This window comes from Abramis brama (genome assembly GCF_963993115.1).
Source record: "Abramis brama genome assembly, chromosome: 25".
NCBI classification, from domain to species: domain Eukaryota; kingdom Metazoa; phylum Chordata; class Actinopteri; order Cypriniformes; family Leuciscidae; genus Abramis; species Abramis brama.
The window spans coordinates 29,098,305-29,114,909 of NC_139987.1; the positions used below are offsets into that span (position 1 = coordinate 29,098,305).

The 16,605-nt window shown below is 43.8% G+C and overlaps 1 protein-coding gene across 1 annotated transcript; it reads left to right on the plus strand.

Moving 5' to 3' along the window:
• Nucleotides 1-4,817: 4,817 nt before the first annotated feature.
• ripply3 (ripply transcriptional repressor 3) lies at nt 4,818-16,059 on the plus strand (the record flags this gene model as incomplete). Its single annotated transcript, XM_084103759.1, has 5 exons — nt 4,818-4,858; nt 4,931-4,988; nt 12,129-12,190; nt 12,312-12,468; nt 16,039-16,059. 4 exons carry the CDS (start codon nt 4,818-4,820, stop codon nt 12,463-12,465), a joined length of 315 nt encoding a protein of 104 aa, XP_083959885.1. The 3' UTR covers nt 12,466-12,468; nt 16,039-16,059.
• Nucleotides 16,060-16,605: the final 546 nt, after the last annotated feature.

Genomic DNA, 16,605 nt, shown 5'->3' on the forward strand with positions numbered 1-16,605 from the left:
AAAGATAGGCTAACGATTGTGTCATGACCACGCAGCTTTCTGTCGCACAGTAGAGAAATTACCGTATAGTCAGGAGAAGCTCGCAGGCAATCAAAAATATATATATATTGCCCATCTGAAATATATATATATATTACATAATGAAGCCAGACTTCACTGCCAGTTCCCTTTCAGTCGAGACGTAGTCGACGTTGACTGAATGGGGATCACGCTTAGGGAGCCTGTCTTCTTCGTACTACTATTTAATCTAGCCAATACAACATTGCCGTGCGTGATTACATGCTCCGCCAAGCCATGAGGCAAGCGACACTGAAAGCTTTCCTGAGCGGGCCGCTCAGGGATGGAGGAGGATGCTCTTGGAGTTGGTCACCGATCCACTCCCTGCCGCCTCTTCATTGTGTGTATGTCTGTTCCACCGCTTGTTCCCAAAAGAGCAGAGCAAGCGGTACCCATACTTCAAAGAAAGAGCAAATTCCTCTGTTCCTGGGTCCCAGGAGGGCAAGTCTGGCGGTGTGCGACCCTGTAAAGCCTTGCACCCCTCAGCCCCCTCCTGTTCGCCAGGACGGCAGCTGGGTGCGGTTCGAAGACCCGGTCATCCGCCTTACCAGTGGAGACAGGTAAGAGTTGCACTGCACACTCACATCACTGTCCTCCACCTTGCTGCCCCACCTCAGGTACGCGGTGATCGTGAGCTTCTTGAGCTCTCAACTGCTGTTTTAACAGCATCAAATTTCTATTTGTTTGTGTGTTTGACGGCTGGTTAGAGGGCAAGAAGCTTCACTGTTTCATTTCGCTGATTCGGTTTTGCCGCGGTCATTCCCTGTGTGCTCCGGCACTGGTGACGGTCCCATTTCCTAAAAGAGCAACACGGCTGTGAGTGCGTCTTTCTCAAGATGTCATTCCACCCGTGCCTTTCTGGATGCGGCTGTTCCCTGTTCCTCTCTGACGGTCACAATTGTTGCATCATGTGTTTGGGCTTACAGTACGCTGAAGCAGCTTTTGTGGATGGTTCATGTTCCCATGTCGCGGTGTTGAGATCGAGACTCACCTTCGTCCGCGAAGCTGGAGTCCCCATTACCATGCCCTGCCCTCGGGTGCCGCGTGGGATGGGTGATAGGAGGATAGTGTTGGATGTCTCGCACGGTATCCATTCCCTGTGGGCTCCTCACTCCTCCCTTCCACCGCAGCTGGTGGAGTCCCCCGTGGAGCGTGCTGGTCCATCTGTAATGGGTGGACCGGCCGTTTCACCCGGGGATCCCCCAGAGGACAGGACGCCGACTGCAGCATCGGAGGGTGATCTGGCCTCTGGAGATGATGACTCGACTGCGTTGTTTCCCTCTGGGAGTATGACATTGCACGAGCCGGATCCAGAATTGTCAGCTAAGCTGAAACGGGCCGCCGAGGCTGTCGGGCTCGAGTGGAACCCTCCACCGTAGATCAGTGTGTGTACAGTAGATCAGTGTGTGTGCAGTGTGTGTACAGTAGATCAGTGTGTGTACAGTAGATCAGTGTGTGTGTGTGTGTGTGTGTGTGTGTGTGTGTGTACAGAGTGTGTACAGTGTGTGTACAGTAGATCAGTGTGTGTACAGTAGATCAGTGTGTGTGTGTGTGTGTGTGTGTGTGTGTGTGTACAGAGTGTGTACAGAGTGTGTGTGTACAGTAGATCAGTGTGTGTGCAGTGTGTGTACAGTAGATCAGTGTGTGTACAGTAGATCAGTGTGTGTGTGTGTGTGTGTGTGTGTGTACAGAGTGTGTACAGAGTGTGTACAGTAGATCAGTGTGTGTGTGTGTGTGTGTGTGTGTGTGTGTGTGTACAGAGTGTGTACAGAGTGTGTACAGTAGATCAGTGTGTGTGTACAGTAGATCAGTGTGTGTGCAGTGTGTGTACAGTAGATCAGTGTGTGTACAGTAGATCAGTGTGTGTGCGCAGTGTGTGTACAGTAGATCAGTGTGTGTACAGAGTGTACAGTCGATCGGTGTGTGTGTGTGTGTGTGTGTGTGTGTGTGTGTGTGTGTGTGTGTGTGTGTGTGTGTGTGTGTGTGTACAGTAGATCAGTGTGTGTACAGTAGATCAGTGTGTGTACAGTAGATCAGTGTGTGTGTGTGTGTGTGTGTGTGTGTGTACAGAGTGTGTACAGAGTAGATGTGTGTGTGTGTGTGTGTGTGTGTGTGTGTGTGTGTGTGTGTGTGTGTACAGAGTGTGTACAGAGTGTGTGTGTACAGTAGATCAGTGTGTGTGCAGTGTGTGTACAGTAGATCAGTGTGTGTACAGTAGATCAGTGTGTGTGTGTGTGTGTGTGTGTGTGTGTGTGTGTGTGTACAGAGTGTGTACAGAGTGTGTACAGTAGATCAGTGTGTGTGTGTGTGTGTGTGTGTGTGTGTGTGTACAGAGTGTGTACAGAGTGTGTACAGTAGATCAGTGTGTGTGTACAGTAGATCAGTGTGTGTGCAGTGTGTGTACAGTAGATCAGTGTGTGTACAGTAGATCAGTGTGTGTGCGCAGTGTGTGTACAGTAGATCAGTGTGTGTACAGAGTGTACAGTCGATCGGTGTGTGTGTGTGTGTGTGTGTGTGTGTGTGTGTGTACAGTAGATCAGTGTGTGTACAGTAGATCAGTGTGTGTACAGTAGATCAGTGTGTGTGTGTGTGTGTGTGTGTGTGTGTGTGTGTGTGTGTGTGTGTACAGAGTGTGTACAGAGTGTGTACAGTAGATCAGTGTGTGTGTACAGTAGATCAGTGTGTGTGCAGTGTGTGTACAGTAGATCAGTGTGTGTGCAGTGTGTGTACAGTAGATCAGTGTGTGTGCAGTGTGTGTACAGTAGATCAGTGTGTGTACAGAGTGTACAGTAGATCAGTGTGTGTGTGTGTGTGTGTGTGTGTGTGTGTGTGTGTGTGTGTGTGTGTGTGTGTACAGTGTGTATACAGAGTGTACAGTAGATCAGTGTGTGTGTGTGTGTGTGTGTGTGTGTGTGTGTGTGTGTGTGTGTATAGAGTGTGTACAGAGTGTGTACAGTAGATCAGTGTGTGTGTACAGTAGATCAGTGTGTGTGCAGTGTGTGTACAGTAGATCAGTGTGTGTACAGTAGATCAGTGTGTGTGCAGTGTGTGTACAGTAGATCAGTGTGTGTACAGAGTGTACAGTAGATCAGTGTGTGTGTGTGTGTGTGTGTGTGTGTGTGTGTGTACAGTGTGTATACAGAGTGTACAGTAGATCAGTGTGTGTGTGTGTGTGTGTGTGTGTGTGTGTGTGTGTGTGTGTGTGTGTGTGTGTACAGTGTGTGTACAGAGTGTACAGTAGATCTGTGTGTGTGTGTGTGTGTGTGTGTGTGTGTGTGTGTGTACAGTGTGTACAGTGTGTACAGTAGATTAATGTGTGTACAGTAGATCAGTGTGTGTGTGTGTGTGTGTGTGTGTGTGTGTGTGTGTGTGTGTGTGTGTACAGAGTGTGTACAGTAGATCAGTGTGTGTGTACAGTAGATCAGTGTGTGTACAGTAGATCAGTGTGTGTGCAGTGTGTGTACAGTAGATCACTGTGTGTACAGAGTGTACAGTCGATCGGTGTGTGTGTGTGTGTGTGTGTGTGTGTGTGTGTGTGTGTGTGTGTGTGTGTGTGTGTACAGTGTGTACAGTGTGTTTACAGTGTGTGTACAGTAGATCAGTGTGTGTACAGAGTGTACAGTAGATCTCTCTGTGTGTGTGTGTGTGTGTGTGTGTGTGTGTGTGTGTGTGTACAGTGTGTACAGTAGATCAGTGTGTGTACAGTAGATCAGTGTGTGTGTGTGTGTGTGTGTGTGTGTGTGTGTGTGTGTGTGTGTGTGTACAGTGTGTACAGTAGATCAGTGTGTGTGTGTGTGTGTGTGTGTGTGTGTGTACAGTGTGTGTGTACAGTGTGTACAGTAGATCAGTGTGTGTACAGTAGATCAGTGTGTGTACAGTTGATCAGTGTGTGTACAGTAGATCAATGATATCAGTGTCTGTAATCAGACAGATGAAAGTGTTTCAGCACGTCTAATAATCATAATGATCATTTATTAAACTAATAAGGATTATAATACGGCAGCAGTGGGAGAGTAAACTCACACTGACAAACACATGAGCTTTTCATTTACAGACATACTCAACAACCCCCCCCCCCCCCCCACACACACACACACACACACACACACTCTCTCTCTCTCTTTCACACACACACACACACCTCTCTCTCTCTCTCTCTCTCTCTCTCTCACACACACACACACACACACACTCTCTCTCTCTCACACACACACACACACACACACACACACACACTCCTCTCTCGCCCTCTAGCGGTCGCTGCTCGACTCGTCAGTCCGAGAGTTAAATTGAGTTTTGCTGATTTATAAATCAGAATGACGTCATGTCTAATGTTTAATATAGAATTGTTGTGTGCAGAACGTGTTGTGTTTATGATGAAGACCTCACAGCTAGTGTGTCAGAATCTGAAGTAAATATTGCTGTTCTATTGAGTATCAGCTGTTATCATCGTTTCTAAAACAAAAGAAAATAAATAATGTATAACGGCGTCTTAAACACGAGACTGTGAACCACGCGCTTTCAAACCAGTGTTTCTGTTACTTTAAGCGATATTACTTTTCAAGAGCTGTTGTTGTAAGTGTTTATGTATTTCTGCAGCGAAGGGATAGAATGCTCAAAGTGACCACGTTTTCTCAGGCAGAAGTGCGAATGAAAACATTGATTTGTAATTTGTTTGTATTGATTGGCGGGTGCGCGCAGGACACGCCCCCTCTCAGCGCGCACCTTCATCAGTGCGCGGGCGCGCGCATCAGTGTGTAATGATGCTGCCGGTGTGTGTGCACGCGGATCAGATGCTCGGGTAAGCGTTTCGTCAATTCCTGTTTTCATATTTTAAAGTCTTTAATAACTCTCCTCTCCTGTGTTTTAATAGTTGTCCTGTGATATGGAGACCGTGGGATCTTTCATCAAGAGAGACACAATTAAATAAAGTAACATTTTTATTTTACTTCAAGTTTTGCTAACATTCCCTTAAAGTTATGAAACCTTACTTTTGAATGTTCTCTGCATGTTCTTTTAAAAACGTTTTTATTGGTTATGTGAACGTTAAAGGAACGTTCCATCGTATCATTCTTCAAACATTATGGGAACGCTACTTTTGAATGTTTTCTGAACGCTCTGAAAACAAGGAGTAACATTTAGAAAATGTTGGTAACACTTTACAATAAGGTTCATTAGTTAACATTAGTTATTGTATTAACCAACATGCACTATCCATGAGCAAAACATTTGTTACAATATTTATAAATCTTTGTTATTGTTAGTAATAAAAATACAGCTGTTCATTGTTTGTTCATGTTAGTTCTCAGTACATTAACTAATGTTAACAAATACAACCTTTGATTTAAATAACATATTAGTAATAATGTTAAATAATGTAGTTAAATAATGTTAACTAATGAACCTTATTGTAAATTGTTATCAGAATATTTGAAGAATGTCTAACTAAAAGGTTTCATGAACGATGTATAAATAAGATTTTTGTTCTTACATTTTGAGAACATTATTAAAGACCAGATAACATTTCTATTAAACTTTCTAACAATGTTACTGGAAGAACGTTTGTTTATAACTTTGACAGAACGTCCTTGTTTGCTGTTCTTCTTTTCTCTGTGTATTGATATGTTGATTTTAGAGTCTGTGTTCTTGTGTTCAGGTGTTCTTGTGCTCAGGTGTCGGGGTGTTCTTGTGTTCAGGTGTTCTTGTGCTCAGGTGTCGGGGTGTTCTTGTGTTCAGGTGTTCAGGTGTTCTTGTGTTCAGGTGTTCTTGTGTTCAGGTGTTCTTGTGTTCAGGTGTTCTTGTGTTCAGGTGTTCTTGTGTTCAGGTGTTCTTGTGCTCAGGTGTCGGGGTGTTCTTGTGTTCAGGTGTTCTTGTGCTCAGGTGTCGGGGTGTTCTTGTGTTCAGGTGTTCTTGTGTTCAGGTGTTCTTGTGTTCTTGTGTTCAGGTGTTCTTGTGTTCAGGTGTTCTTGTGTTCAGGTGTTCTTGTGTTCAGGTGTTCTTGTGCTCAGATGTCAGGGGTGTTCTTGTGTTCAGGTGTTCTTGTGCTCAGGTGTTCTTGTGCTCAGGTGTCAGGGGTGTTCTTGTGTTCAGGTGTGCTTGTGTTCAGGTGTTCTTGTGCTCAGGTGTCAGGGGTGTTCTTGTGTTCAGGTGTTCTTGTGTTCAGGTGTTCTTGTGCTCAGATGTCAGGGGTGTTCTTGTGTTCAGGTGTTCTTGTGTTCAGGTGTTCTTGTGCTCAGGTGTTCAGGTGTTCAGGTGTTCTTGTGTTCAGGTGTTCAGGTGTTCTTGTGTTCAGGTGTTCAGGTGTTCAGGTGTCAGGGCTGTTCTTGTGTTCAGGTGGTTCTTGTGTTCAGGTGTTCTTGTGCTCAGGTGTTCTTGTGCTCAGGTGTCAGGGGTGTTCTTGTGTTCAGGTGTGCTTGTGTTCAGGTGTTCTTGTGCTCAGGTGTCGGGTGTTCTTGTGTTCAGGTGTTCAGGTGTTCTTGTGTTCAGGTGTTCTTGTGTTCAGGTGTTCTTGTGCTCAGATGTCAGGGGTGTTCTTGTGTTCAGGTGTTCTTGTGCTCAGGTGTTCAGGTGTTCTTGTGTTCAGGTGTTCTTGTGTTCAGGTGTCAGGGCTGTTCTTGTGTTCAGGTGGTTCTTGTGTTCAGGTGTTCTTGTGTTCAGGTGGTTCTCGTGTTCAGGTGTTCTCGTGTTCATGTGTTCAGGTGTCAGGGCTGTTCTTGTGTTCAGGTGGTTCTTGTGTTCAGGTGTTCTTGTGTTCAGGTGGTTCTCGTGTTCAGGTGTTCTCGTGTTCATGTGTTCAGGTGTCAGGGCTGTTCTTGTGTTCAGGTGGTTCTTGTGTTCAGGTGGTTCTTGTGTTCAGGTGGTTCTCGTGTTCAGGTGTTCTCGTGTTCATGTGTTCAGGTGTCAGGGCTGTTCTTGTGTTCAGGTGGTTCTTGTGTTCAGGTGTTCTTGTGTTCAGGTGGTTCTCGTGTTCAGGTGTTCTCGTGTTCATGTGTTCAGGTGTCAGGGCTGTTCTCGTGTTCAGGTGGTTCTCGTGTTCAGGTGGTTCTCGTGTTCAGGTGGTTCTCGTGTTCAGGTGTTCAGGTGGTTCTCGTGTTCAGGTGTTCTCGTGTTCATGTGTTCAGGTGTCAGGGCTGTTCTTGTGTTCAGGTGGTTCTTGTGTTCAGGTGGTTCTCGTGTTCAGGTGTTCTCGTGTTCATGTGTTCAGGTGTCAGGGCTGTTCTTGTGTTCAGGTGGTTCTTGTGTTCAGGTGTTCTTGTGTTCAGGTGGTTCTCGTGTTCAGGTGTTCTCGTGTTCATGTGTTCAGGTGTCAGGGCTGTTCTCGTGTTCAGGTGGTTCTCGTGTTCAGGTGGTTCTCGTGTTCAGGTGGTTCTCGTGTTCAGGTGTTCAGGTGGTTCTCGTGTTCAGGTGGTTCTCGTGTTCAGGTGTTCTGGTGTTCTTGTGTCAAGGGTGTTATTGTGTTCAGGTGTTCTTATGTTCAGGTGTTCTTGTGTTCAGGTGTTCTTGTGTTCAGGTGTTCTTGTGCTAAGGTGTCAGGGGTGTTCTTGTGCTCAGGTGTTCTTGTGCTCAGGTGTTCAGGTGTTCTTGGGTTCAGGTTTTCAGGTGTTCTTGTGCTCAGGTGTCAGGGGTGTTCAGGTGTTCTTGTGCTCAGGTGTTCTTGTTTCAGGGGTGTTATTGTGTTCAGGTGTTCTTGTGTTCTTGTTTCAGGGGTGTTATTGTGTTCAGGTGTTCTTGTGCTCAGGTGTTCTTGTGTTCTTGTTTCTGGGGTGTTGTGTTCAGGTGGTTCTCATGTTCAGGTGTTCTCGTGTTCAGGTGTCAGGGCTGTTCTTGTGTTCAGGTGGTTCTTGTGTTCAGGTGGTTCTCGTGTTCAGGTGGTTCTCGTGTTCAGGTGGTTCTCGTGTTCAGGTGGTTCTCGTGTTCAGGTGTTCTGGTGTTCTTGTGTCAAGGGTGTTATTGTGTTCAGGTGTTCTTATGTTCAGGTGTTCTTGTCTTCTTGTGTCAGGGGTGTTCTTATGTTCAGGTGTTCTTGTGTTCAGGTGGTTCTTGTGTTCAGGTGGTTCTTGTGTTCAGGTGTTCTCGTGTTCAGGTGTTGTGTTCAGGTGGTTCTCGTGTTCAGGTGTTCAGGTGTTCTTGTGTTCAGGTGGTTCTTGTGTTCAGGTGTTCTCGTGTTCAGGTGTTGTGTTCAGGTGGTTCTTGTGTTCAGGTGTTCATGTGTTCAGGTGGTTCTTGTGTTCTTGTGTCAGGGGTGTTATTGTGTTCAGGTGTCAGGGCTGTTCTTGTGTTCAGGTGGTTCTCGTGTTCAGGTGTTCTCGTGTTCATGTGTTCAGGTGTCAGGGCTGTTCTTGTGTTCAGGTGGTTCTTGTGTTCAGGTGTTCTTGTGTTCAGGTGGTTCTCGTGTTCAGGTGGTTCTCGTGTTCAGGTGGTTCTCGTGTTCAGGTGGTTCTCGTGTTCAGGTGTTCTGGTGTTCTTGTGTCAAGGGTGTTATTGTGTTCAGGTGTTATGTTCAGGTGTTCTTGTGTTCAGGTGTTGTGTTCAGGTGTTCTTGTGCTAAGGTGTCAGGGGTGTTCAGGTGTTCTTGTGCTCAGGTGTCAGGGGTGTTCTTGTGTTCAGGTGTGCTTGTGTTCAGGTGTGCTTGTGTTCAGGTGTGCTTGTGTTCAGGTGTTCTTGTGTTCAGGTGTTCTTGTGCTCAGGTGTTCTTGTGTTCTTGTGTTCTTGTGTTCAGGTGTTCTTGTGTTCTTGTTTCAGGGGTGTTATTGGGTTCAGGTGTTCTTGTGCTCAGGTGTTCTTGTGTTCTTGTTTCTGGGGTGTTGTGTTCAGGTGGTTCTCATGTTCAGGTGTTCTCGTGTTCAGGTGTCAGGGCTGTTCTTGTGTTCAGGTGGTTCTCGTGTTCAGGTGGTTCTCGTGTTCAGGTGTTCTCATGTTCAGGTGTTCTCGTGTTCAGGTGTTGTGTTCAGGTGGTTCTCGTGTTCAGGTGTTCAGGTGTTCTTGTGTTCAGGTGGTTCTTGTGTTCAGGTGTTCTCGTGTTCAGGTGTTGTGTTCAGGTGGTTCTTGTGTTCAGGTGTTCATGTGTTCAGGTGGTTCTTGTGTTCTTGTGTCAGGGGTGTTATTGTGTTCAGGTGTCAGGGCTGTTCTTGTGTTCAGGTGGTTCTCGTGTTCAGGTGTTCTCGTGTTCATGTGTTCAGGTGTCAGGGCTGTTCTTGTGTTCAGGTGGTTCTCGTGTTCAGGTGGTTCTCGTGTTCAGGTGGTTCTCGTGTTCAGGTGTTTCTCGTGTTCAGGTGTTCTGGTGTTCTTGTGTCAAGGGTGTTATTGTGTTCAGGTGTTATGTTCAGGTGTTCTTGTGTTCAGGTGTTGTGTTCAGGTGTTCTTGTGCTAAGGTGTCAGGGGTGTTCAGGTGTTCTTGTGCTCAGGTGTCAGGGGTGTTCTCGTGTTCAGGTGGTTCTCGTGTTCAGGTGGTTCTCGTGTTCAGGTGGTTCTCGTGTTCAGGTGTTCTGGTGTTCTTGTGTCAAGGGTGTTATTGTGTTCAGGTGTTATGTTCAGGTGTTCTTGTGTTCAGGTGTTCTTGTGCTAAGGTGTCAGGGGTGTTCAGGTGTTCAGGTGTTCTTGTGTCAGGGGTGTGCTTGTGTTCAGGTGTTCTTGTGTTCAGGTGTTCTTGTGTTCAGGTGTTCTTGTGTTCAGGTGTTCTTGTGCTCAGGTGTTCTTGTGTTCTTGTGTTCAGGTGTTCTTGTTTCAGGGGTGTTATTGTGTTCAGGTGTTCTTGTGCTCAGGTGTTCTTGTGTTCTTGTTTCTGGGGTGTTGTGTTCAGGTGGTTCTCATGTTCAGGTGTTCTCGTGTTCAGGTGTCAGGGCTGTTCTTGTGTTCAGGTGGTTCTCGTGTTCAGGTGGTTCTCGTGTTCAGGTGGTTCTCGTGTTCAGGTGTTCTCATGTTCAGGTGTTCTCGTGTTCTTGTGTCAAGGGTGTTATTGTGTTCAGGTGTTCTTATGTTCAGGTGTTCTTGTCTTGTGTCAGGGGTGTTATTGTTTTCAAGTGTTCTTATGTTCAGGTGTTCTTGTGTTCAGGTGTTCTTGTGTTCAGGTGTTCTCGTGTTCAGGTGTTGTGTTCAGGTGGTTCTTGTGTTCAGGTGTTCATGTGTTCAGGTGGTTCTTGTGTTCAGGTGTTCATGTGTTCAGGTGGTTCTTGTGTTCAGGTGTTCATGTGTTCAGGTGGTTCTTGTGTTCAGGTGTTGTGTTCAGGTGGTTCTTGTGTTCAGGTGTTCATGTGTTCAGGTGGTTCTTGTGTTCTTGTGTCAGGGGTGTTATTGTGTTCAGGTGTCAGGGCTGTTTTTGTGTTCAGGTGGTTCTCGTGTTCAGGTGTTCTCGTGTTCATGTGTTCAGGTGTCAGGGCTGTTCTTGTGTTCAGGTGTTCTTGTGTTCAGGTGGTTCTCGTGTTCAGGTGGTTCTTGTGTCAAGGGTGTTATTGTGTTCAGGTGTTATGTTCAGGTGTTCTTGTGTTCAGGTGTTGTGTTCAGGTGTTCTTGTGCTAAGGTGTCAGGGGTGTTCAGGTGTTCTTGTGCTCAGGTGTCAGGGGTGTTCTTGTGTTCAGGTGTGCTTGTGTTCAGGTGTTCTTGTGCTCAGGTGTTCTTGTGCTCAGGTGTTCTTGTGCTCAGGTGTTCTTGTGCTCAAGTGTTCTTGTGTTCTTGTGTTCAGGTGTTCTTGTGTTCAGGTGTTCATGTGTTCAGGTGTTCTTGGGTTCAGGTGTTCAGGTGTTCTTGTGCTCAGGTGTCAGGGGTGTTCAGGTGTTCTTGTGCTCAGGTGTTCTTGTGCTCAGGTGTTCTTGTGTTCTTGTTTCAGGGGTGTTATTGTGTTCAGGTGTTGTGTTCTTGTTTCAAGGGTGTTATTGTGTTCAGGTGTTCTTGTGCTCAGGTGTTCTTGTTTCTGGGGTGTTGTGTTCAGGTGGTTCTCATGTTCAGGTGTTCTCGTGTTCAGGTGTCAGGGCTGTTCTTGTGTTCAGGTGGTTCTCGTGTTCAGGTGGTTCTCGTGTTCAGGTGGTTCTCGTGTTCAGGTGGTTCTCGTGTTCAGATGTTCTGGTGTTGTGTCAAGGGTGTTATTGTGTTTAGGTGTTCTTATGTTCAGGTGTTCTTGTCGTCTTGTGTCAGGGGTGTTATTGTTTTCAAGTGTTCTTATGTTCAGGTGGTTCTTGTGTTCAGGTGGTTCTTGTGTTCAGGTGGTTCTTGTGTTCTCGTGTTCAGGTGTTGTGTTCAGGTGGTTCTTGTGTTCAGGTGTTGTGTTCAGGCGGTTCTTGTGTCGGGTGTTGTGTTCAGGTGTTCTTGTGTTCAGGTGTCAGGGCTGTTCTTGTGTTCAGGTGGTTCTCGTGTTCAGGTGTTCTCGTGTTCATGTGTTCAGGTGTCAGGGCTGTTCTTGTGTTCTTGTGTTCAGGTGTTCTTGTGTTCAGGTGTTCTTGTGTTCTTGTGTTCAGGTGGTTCTCGTGTTCAGGTGGTTCTCGTGTTCAGGTGGTTCTCGTGTTCAGGTGTTCTGGTGTTCTTGTGTCAAGGGTGTTATTGTGTTCTTGTGTTATTGTGTTCTTGTGTTCTTGTGTCAAGGGTGTTATTGTGTTCAGGTGTTCTTATGTTCAGGTGTTCTTGTGTTCTTGTGTTCAGGTGTTCTTGTGTCAAGGGTGTTATTGTGTTCAGGTGTTCTTGTGTCGGGTGTTATTGTGTTCAAGTGTTTTTATGTTCAGGTGTTCTTGTGTCAGGGGTGTTATTGTGTTCAGGTGTTCTTATGTTCAGGTGTTCTTGTGTTCAGGTGTCAGGGCTGTTCTTATGTTCAGGTGTTCTTATGTTCAGGTGGTTCTTGTGTCAGGGGTGTTATTGTGTTCAGGTGTTTTTATGTTCAGGTGTTCTTGTGTCAGGGGTTCTCGTGTTCTCGTGTTCAGGTGTTCTCGTGTTCTTGTTTTCAGGTGTTCTTGTTTTCAGGTGTTCTTGTTTTCAGGTGTTCTTGTTTTCAGGTGTTCTCGTGTTCAGGTGTTCTTGTGTTCAGGTGTTCTTGTGTTCAGGTGTTCTTGTGTTCAGGTGTTCTTGTGTTCAGGTGTTCTTGTGTTCAGGTGGGTTCTGGAGGCTCGAGGCAGGTTCAGGCGTCTGAAGGAGTTTTCCATCATCCTGTGAGGTCTGGAACCAAAGCTCTTATTCTTCATTACATGTTTATTAGCTCTCAGAGTTTTCAGATGTCATTTATTAACCAGGAGGAGGAATCTGTGACTGTTTCTGACGGATCCGTCCATCCACAGGCTGTTCCTGCCCAGATCCCGGATCCAGGAGTATCTGTCTCATCTGGGCCGGACGGTTCTGGCCAGTTTCCCTGCTCAGGCCACGCTGCACTTTTACAACGATGAAGACTCCAGCTCTGAGGAAGAGGACGATGGAGAAACAGACACACATTAAAGGGTTAGTTCACCCCAAAATTAAAATTAGCCCATGATTTACTCGCCCTCAAGTCATCCTGAGTGTGTATGACACTCTTATTTCAGACGAACACAATCAGAGTTATATTAAAAAATGTCCTGGCTCTTCCAAGCTTTATAATGGAAGTGAATGGGTGTATGTCTTTGGAAGTCCATAAAAGTGCATCTATCCATCATAAAAGTGCATCTATCCATCATAAAAGTGCATCTGTCCATCATAAAAGTGCATCTATCCATGATAAAAGTGCATCTGTCCATCATAAAAGTGCATCTATCCATCATAAAAGTGCATCTATCCATCATAAAAGTGCATCTGTCCATCATAAAAGTGCATCTGTCCATCATAAAAGTGCATCTATCCATGATAAAAGTGCATCTGTCCATCATAAAAGTGCATCTATCCGTCATAAAAGTGCATCTATTATAAAAGTGCATCTATCCATGATAAAAGTGCATCTGTCCATCATAAAAGTGCATCTATCCATCATAAAAGTGCATCTATTATAAAAGTGCATCTATCCATCATAAAAGTGCATCTATCCATCATAAAAGTGCATCTATCCATGATAAGTGCATCTGTCCATCTTAAAAGTGCATTTGTCCATCATAAAAGTGCATCTATCCATGATAAAAGTGCATCTATCCATCACAAAAGTGCATCTGTCCATGATAAAAGTGCATCTGTCCATCATAAAAGTGCATCTGTCCATCATAAAAGTGCATCTGTCCATGATAAAAGTGCATCTATCCATGATAAAAGTGCATCTGTCCATCATAAAAGTGCATCTGTCCATCATAAAAGTGCATCTGTCCATCATAAAAGTGCATCTATCCATCATAAAAGTGCATCTGTCCATGATAAAAGTGCATCTGTCCATGATAAAAGTGCATTTGTCCATTATAAAAGTGCATCTATCCATCATAAAAGTGCATCTATCCATCACAAAAGTGCATCTGTCCATGATAAAAGTGCATCTATCCATCACAAAAGTGCATCTGTCCATGATAAAAGTGCATCTGTCCATGATAAAAGTGCATTTGTCCATGATAAAAGTGCATCTATCCATCACAAAAGTGCATCTGTCCATGATAAAAGTGCATCTGTCCATCATAAAAGTGCATCTGTCCATCATAAAAGTGCATCTGTCCATGATAAAAGTGCATCTATCCATGATAAAAGTGCATCTGTCCATCATAAAAGTGCATCTGTCCATCATAAAAGTGCATCTGTCCATCATAAAAGTGCATCTATCCATCATAAAAGTGCATCTGTCCATGATAAAAGTGCATCTGTCCATGATAAAAGTGCATCTGTCCATCATAAAAGTGCATCTATCCATCATAAAAGTGCATCTGTCCATGATAAAAGTGCATCTATCCATGATAAAAGTGCATCTGTCCATCATAAAAGTGCATCTGTCCATCATAAAAGTGCATCTGTCCATCATAAAAGTGCATCTATCCATCATAAAAGTGCATCTGTCCATGATAAAAGTGCATCTGTCCATGATAAAAGTGCATTTGTCCATTATAAAAGTGCATCTATCCATCATAAAAGTGCATCTGTCCATGATAAAAGTGCATCTGTCCATGATAAAAGTGCATCTGTCCATCATAAAAGTGCATCTGTCCATCATAAAAGTGCATCTATCCATCATAAAAGTGCATCTGTCCATGATAAAAGTGCATCTGTCCATGATAAAAGTGCATCTGTCCATCATAAAAGTGCATCTGTCCATGATAAAAGTGCATCTGTCCATGATAAAAGTGCATCTGTCCATCATAAAAGTGCATCTATCCATGATAAAAGTGCATTTGTCCATCATAAAAGTGCATCTATCCATGATAAAAGTGCATCTATCCATCATAAAAGTGCATCTGTCCATGATAAAAGTGCGTCTGTCCATCATAAAAGTGCATCTATCCATGATAAAAGTGCATCTATCCATCATAAAAGTGCATCTGTCCATGATAAAAGTGCATCTATCCATCATAAAAGTGCATCTGTCCATGATAAAAGTGCGTCTGTCCATCATAAAAGTGCATCTGTCCATGATAAAAGTGCGTCTGTCCATCATAAAAGTGCATCTGTCCATGATAAAAGTGCATCTATCCATCATAAAAGTGCATCTATCCATCATAAAAGTGCGTCTGTCCATCATAAAAGTGCATCTATCCATCATAAAAGTGCATCTATCCATCATAAAAGTGCATCTGTCCATGATAAAAGTGCATCTGTCCATCATAAAAGTGCATCTGTCCATGATAAAAGTGCATCTGTCCATCATAAAAGTGCATCTATCCATCATAAAAGTGCATCTGTCCATGATAAAAGTGCATCTATCCATGATAAAAGTGCATCTGTCCATCATAAAAGTGCATCTGTCCATCATAAAAGTGCATCTGTCCATCATAAAAGTGCATCTATCCATCATAAAAGTGCATCTGTCCATGATAAAAGTGCATCTGTCCATGATAAAAGTGCATTTGTCCATTATAAAAGTGCATCTATCCATCATAAAAGTGCATCTGTCCATGATAAAAGTGCATCTGTCCATGATAAAAGTGCATCTGTCCATCATAAAAGTGCATCTGTCCATCATAAAAGTGCATCTATCCATCATAAAAGTGCATCTGTCCATGATAAAAGTGCATCTGTCCATGATAAAAGTGCATCTGTCCATCATAAAAGTGCATCTGTCCATGATAAAAGTGCATCTGTCCATGATAAAAGTGCATCTGTCCATCATAAAAGTGCATCTATCCATGATAAAAGTGCATTTGTCCATCATAAAAGTGCATCTATCCATGATAAAAGTGCATCTATCCATCATAAAAGTGCATCTGTCCATGATAAAAGTGCGTCTGTCCATCATAAAAGTGCATCTATCCATGATAAAAGTGCATCTATCCATCATAAAAGTGCATCTGTCCATGATAAAAGTGCATCTATCCATCATAAAAGTGCATCTGTCCATGATAAAAGTGCGTCTGTCCATCATAAAAGTGCATCTGTCCATGATAAAAGTGCGTCTGTCCATCATAAAAGTGCATCTGTCCATGATAAAAGTGCATCTATCCATCATAAAAGTGCATCTATCCATCATAAAAGTGCGTCTGTCCATCATAAAAGTGCATCTGTCCATGATAAAAGTGCATCTATCCATCATAAAAGTGCATCTATCCATCATAAAAGTGCGTCTATCCATCATAAAAGTGCATCTGTCCATGATAAAAGTGCGTCTGTCCATCATAAAAGTGCATCTGTCCATGATAAAAGTGCTCCACAGGCTCCGGGGGTTAATAAAGTCCTTCTGAAGCAAAGCCACGTGTTTGTGTAAGTGAAATATCCATATTTAACACATTACAAAGTTCAATTCTAGCTTCCGGCCAAACGCAGTCCACTCACGCCTAAGCGCACGCTGGGAAGAGCCAGCACATGTTTTACTCTGATTGTGTTCGTCTGACAGAAGAGTGTCATATACACCTAGGATGAGTTGAGGGAGAGTAAATCATGGGTAATTTTCATTTTTGGGTGAACTAACTCTTTCAGGCCAGATCTGCTCATGAACTCCATCACAGAGAAAACACGCCTTTGATCCGAGGAACATCCGTTCTCTTCATCCCACATCTGGGAATGTCTTTAGGGCTGGTGTTGTTAACCTGATCGTGTTTCATTTGGATGTTATTTCCATGGTAACACTTTACAATACGGTTCATTAGTTAACAACCTTAGTTAACATGAACTAATAATGAACAATACTTCTACAGCATTTATTCATCTTAGTTAATAGTAACTTCAACATTTACTAATACATTATTATAATCAAAGGTTGTATTTGTTAACATTAGTTACTGCACTGTGAACTAACATGAACAAACAATGAACGGCTGTATTATTAATTCACATTAACAAAGATTAACCCATACTGTAATTAATGTATTGCTCAGTGTTAGTTCATGTTAGTAAATACGTTTATTAATGTTAACTAATTAACCTTATTTAAAGTGTTACCATTTCCATAATATCATTAGTATTATTTTCACATTTATTACCGTGAAGCTTCTTTGAAACAATGTAGTGTATAAAGCGCTATAGTTCTGCTGAAATCTAAACACT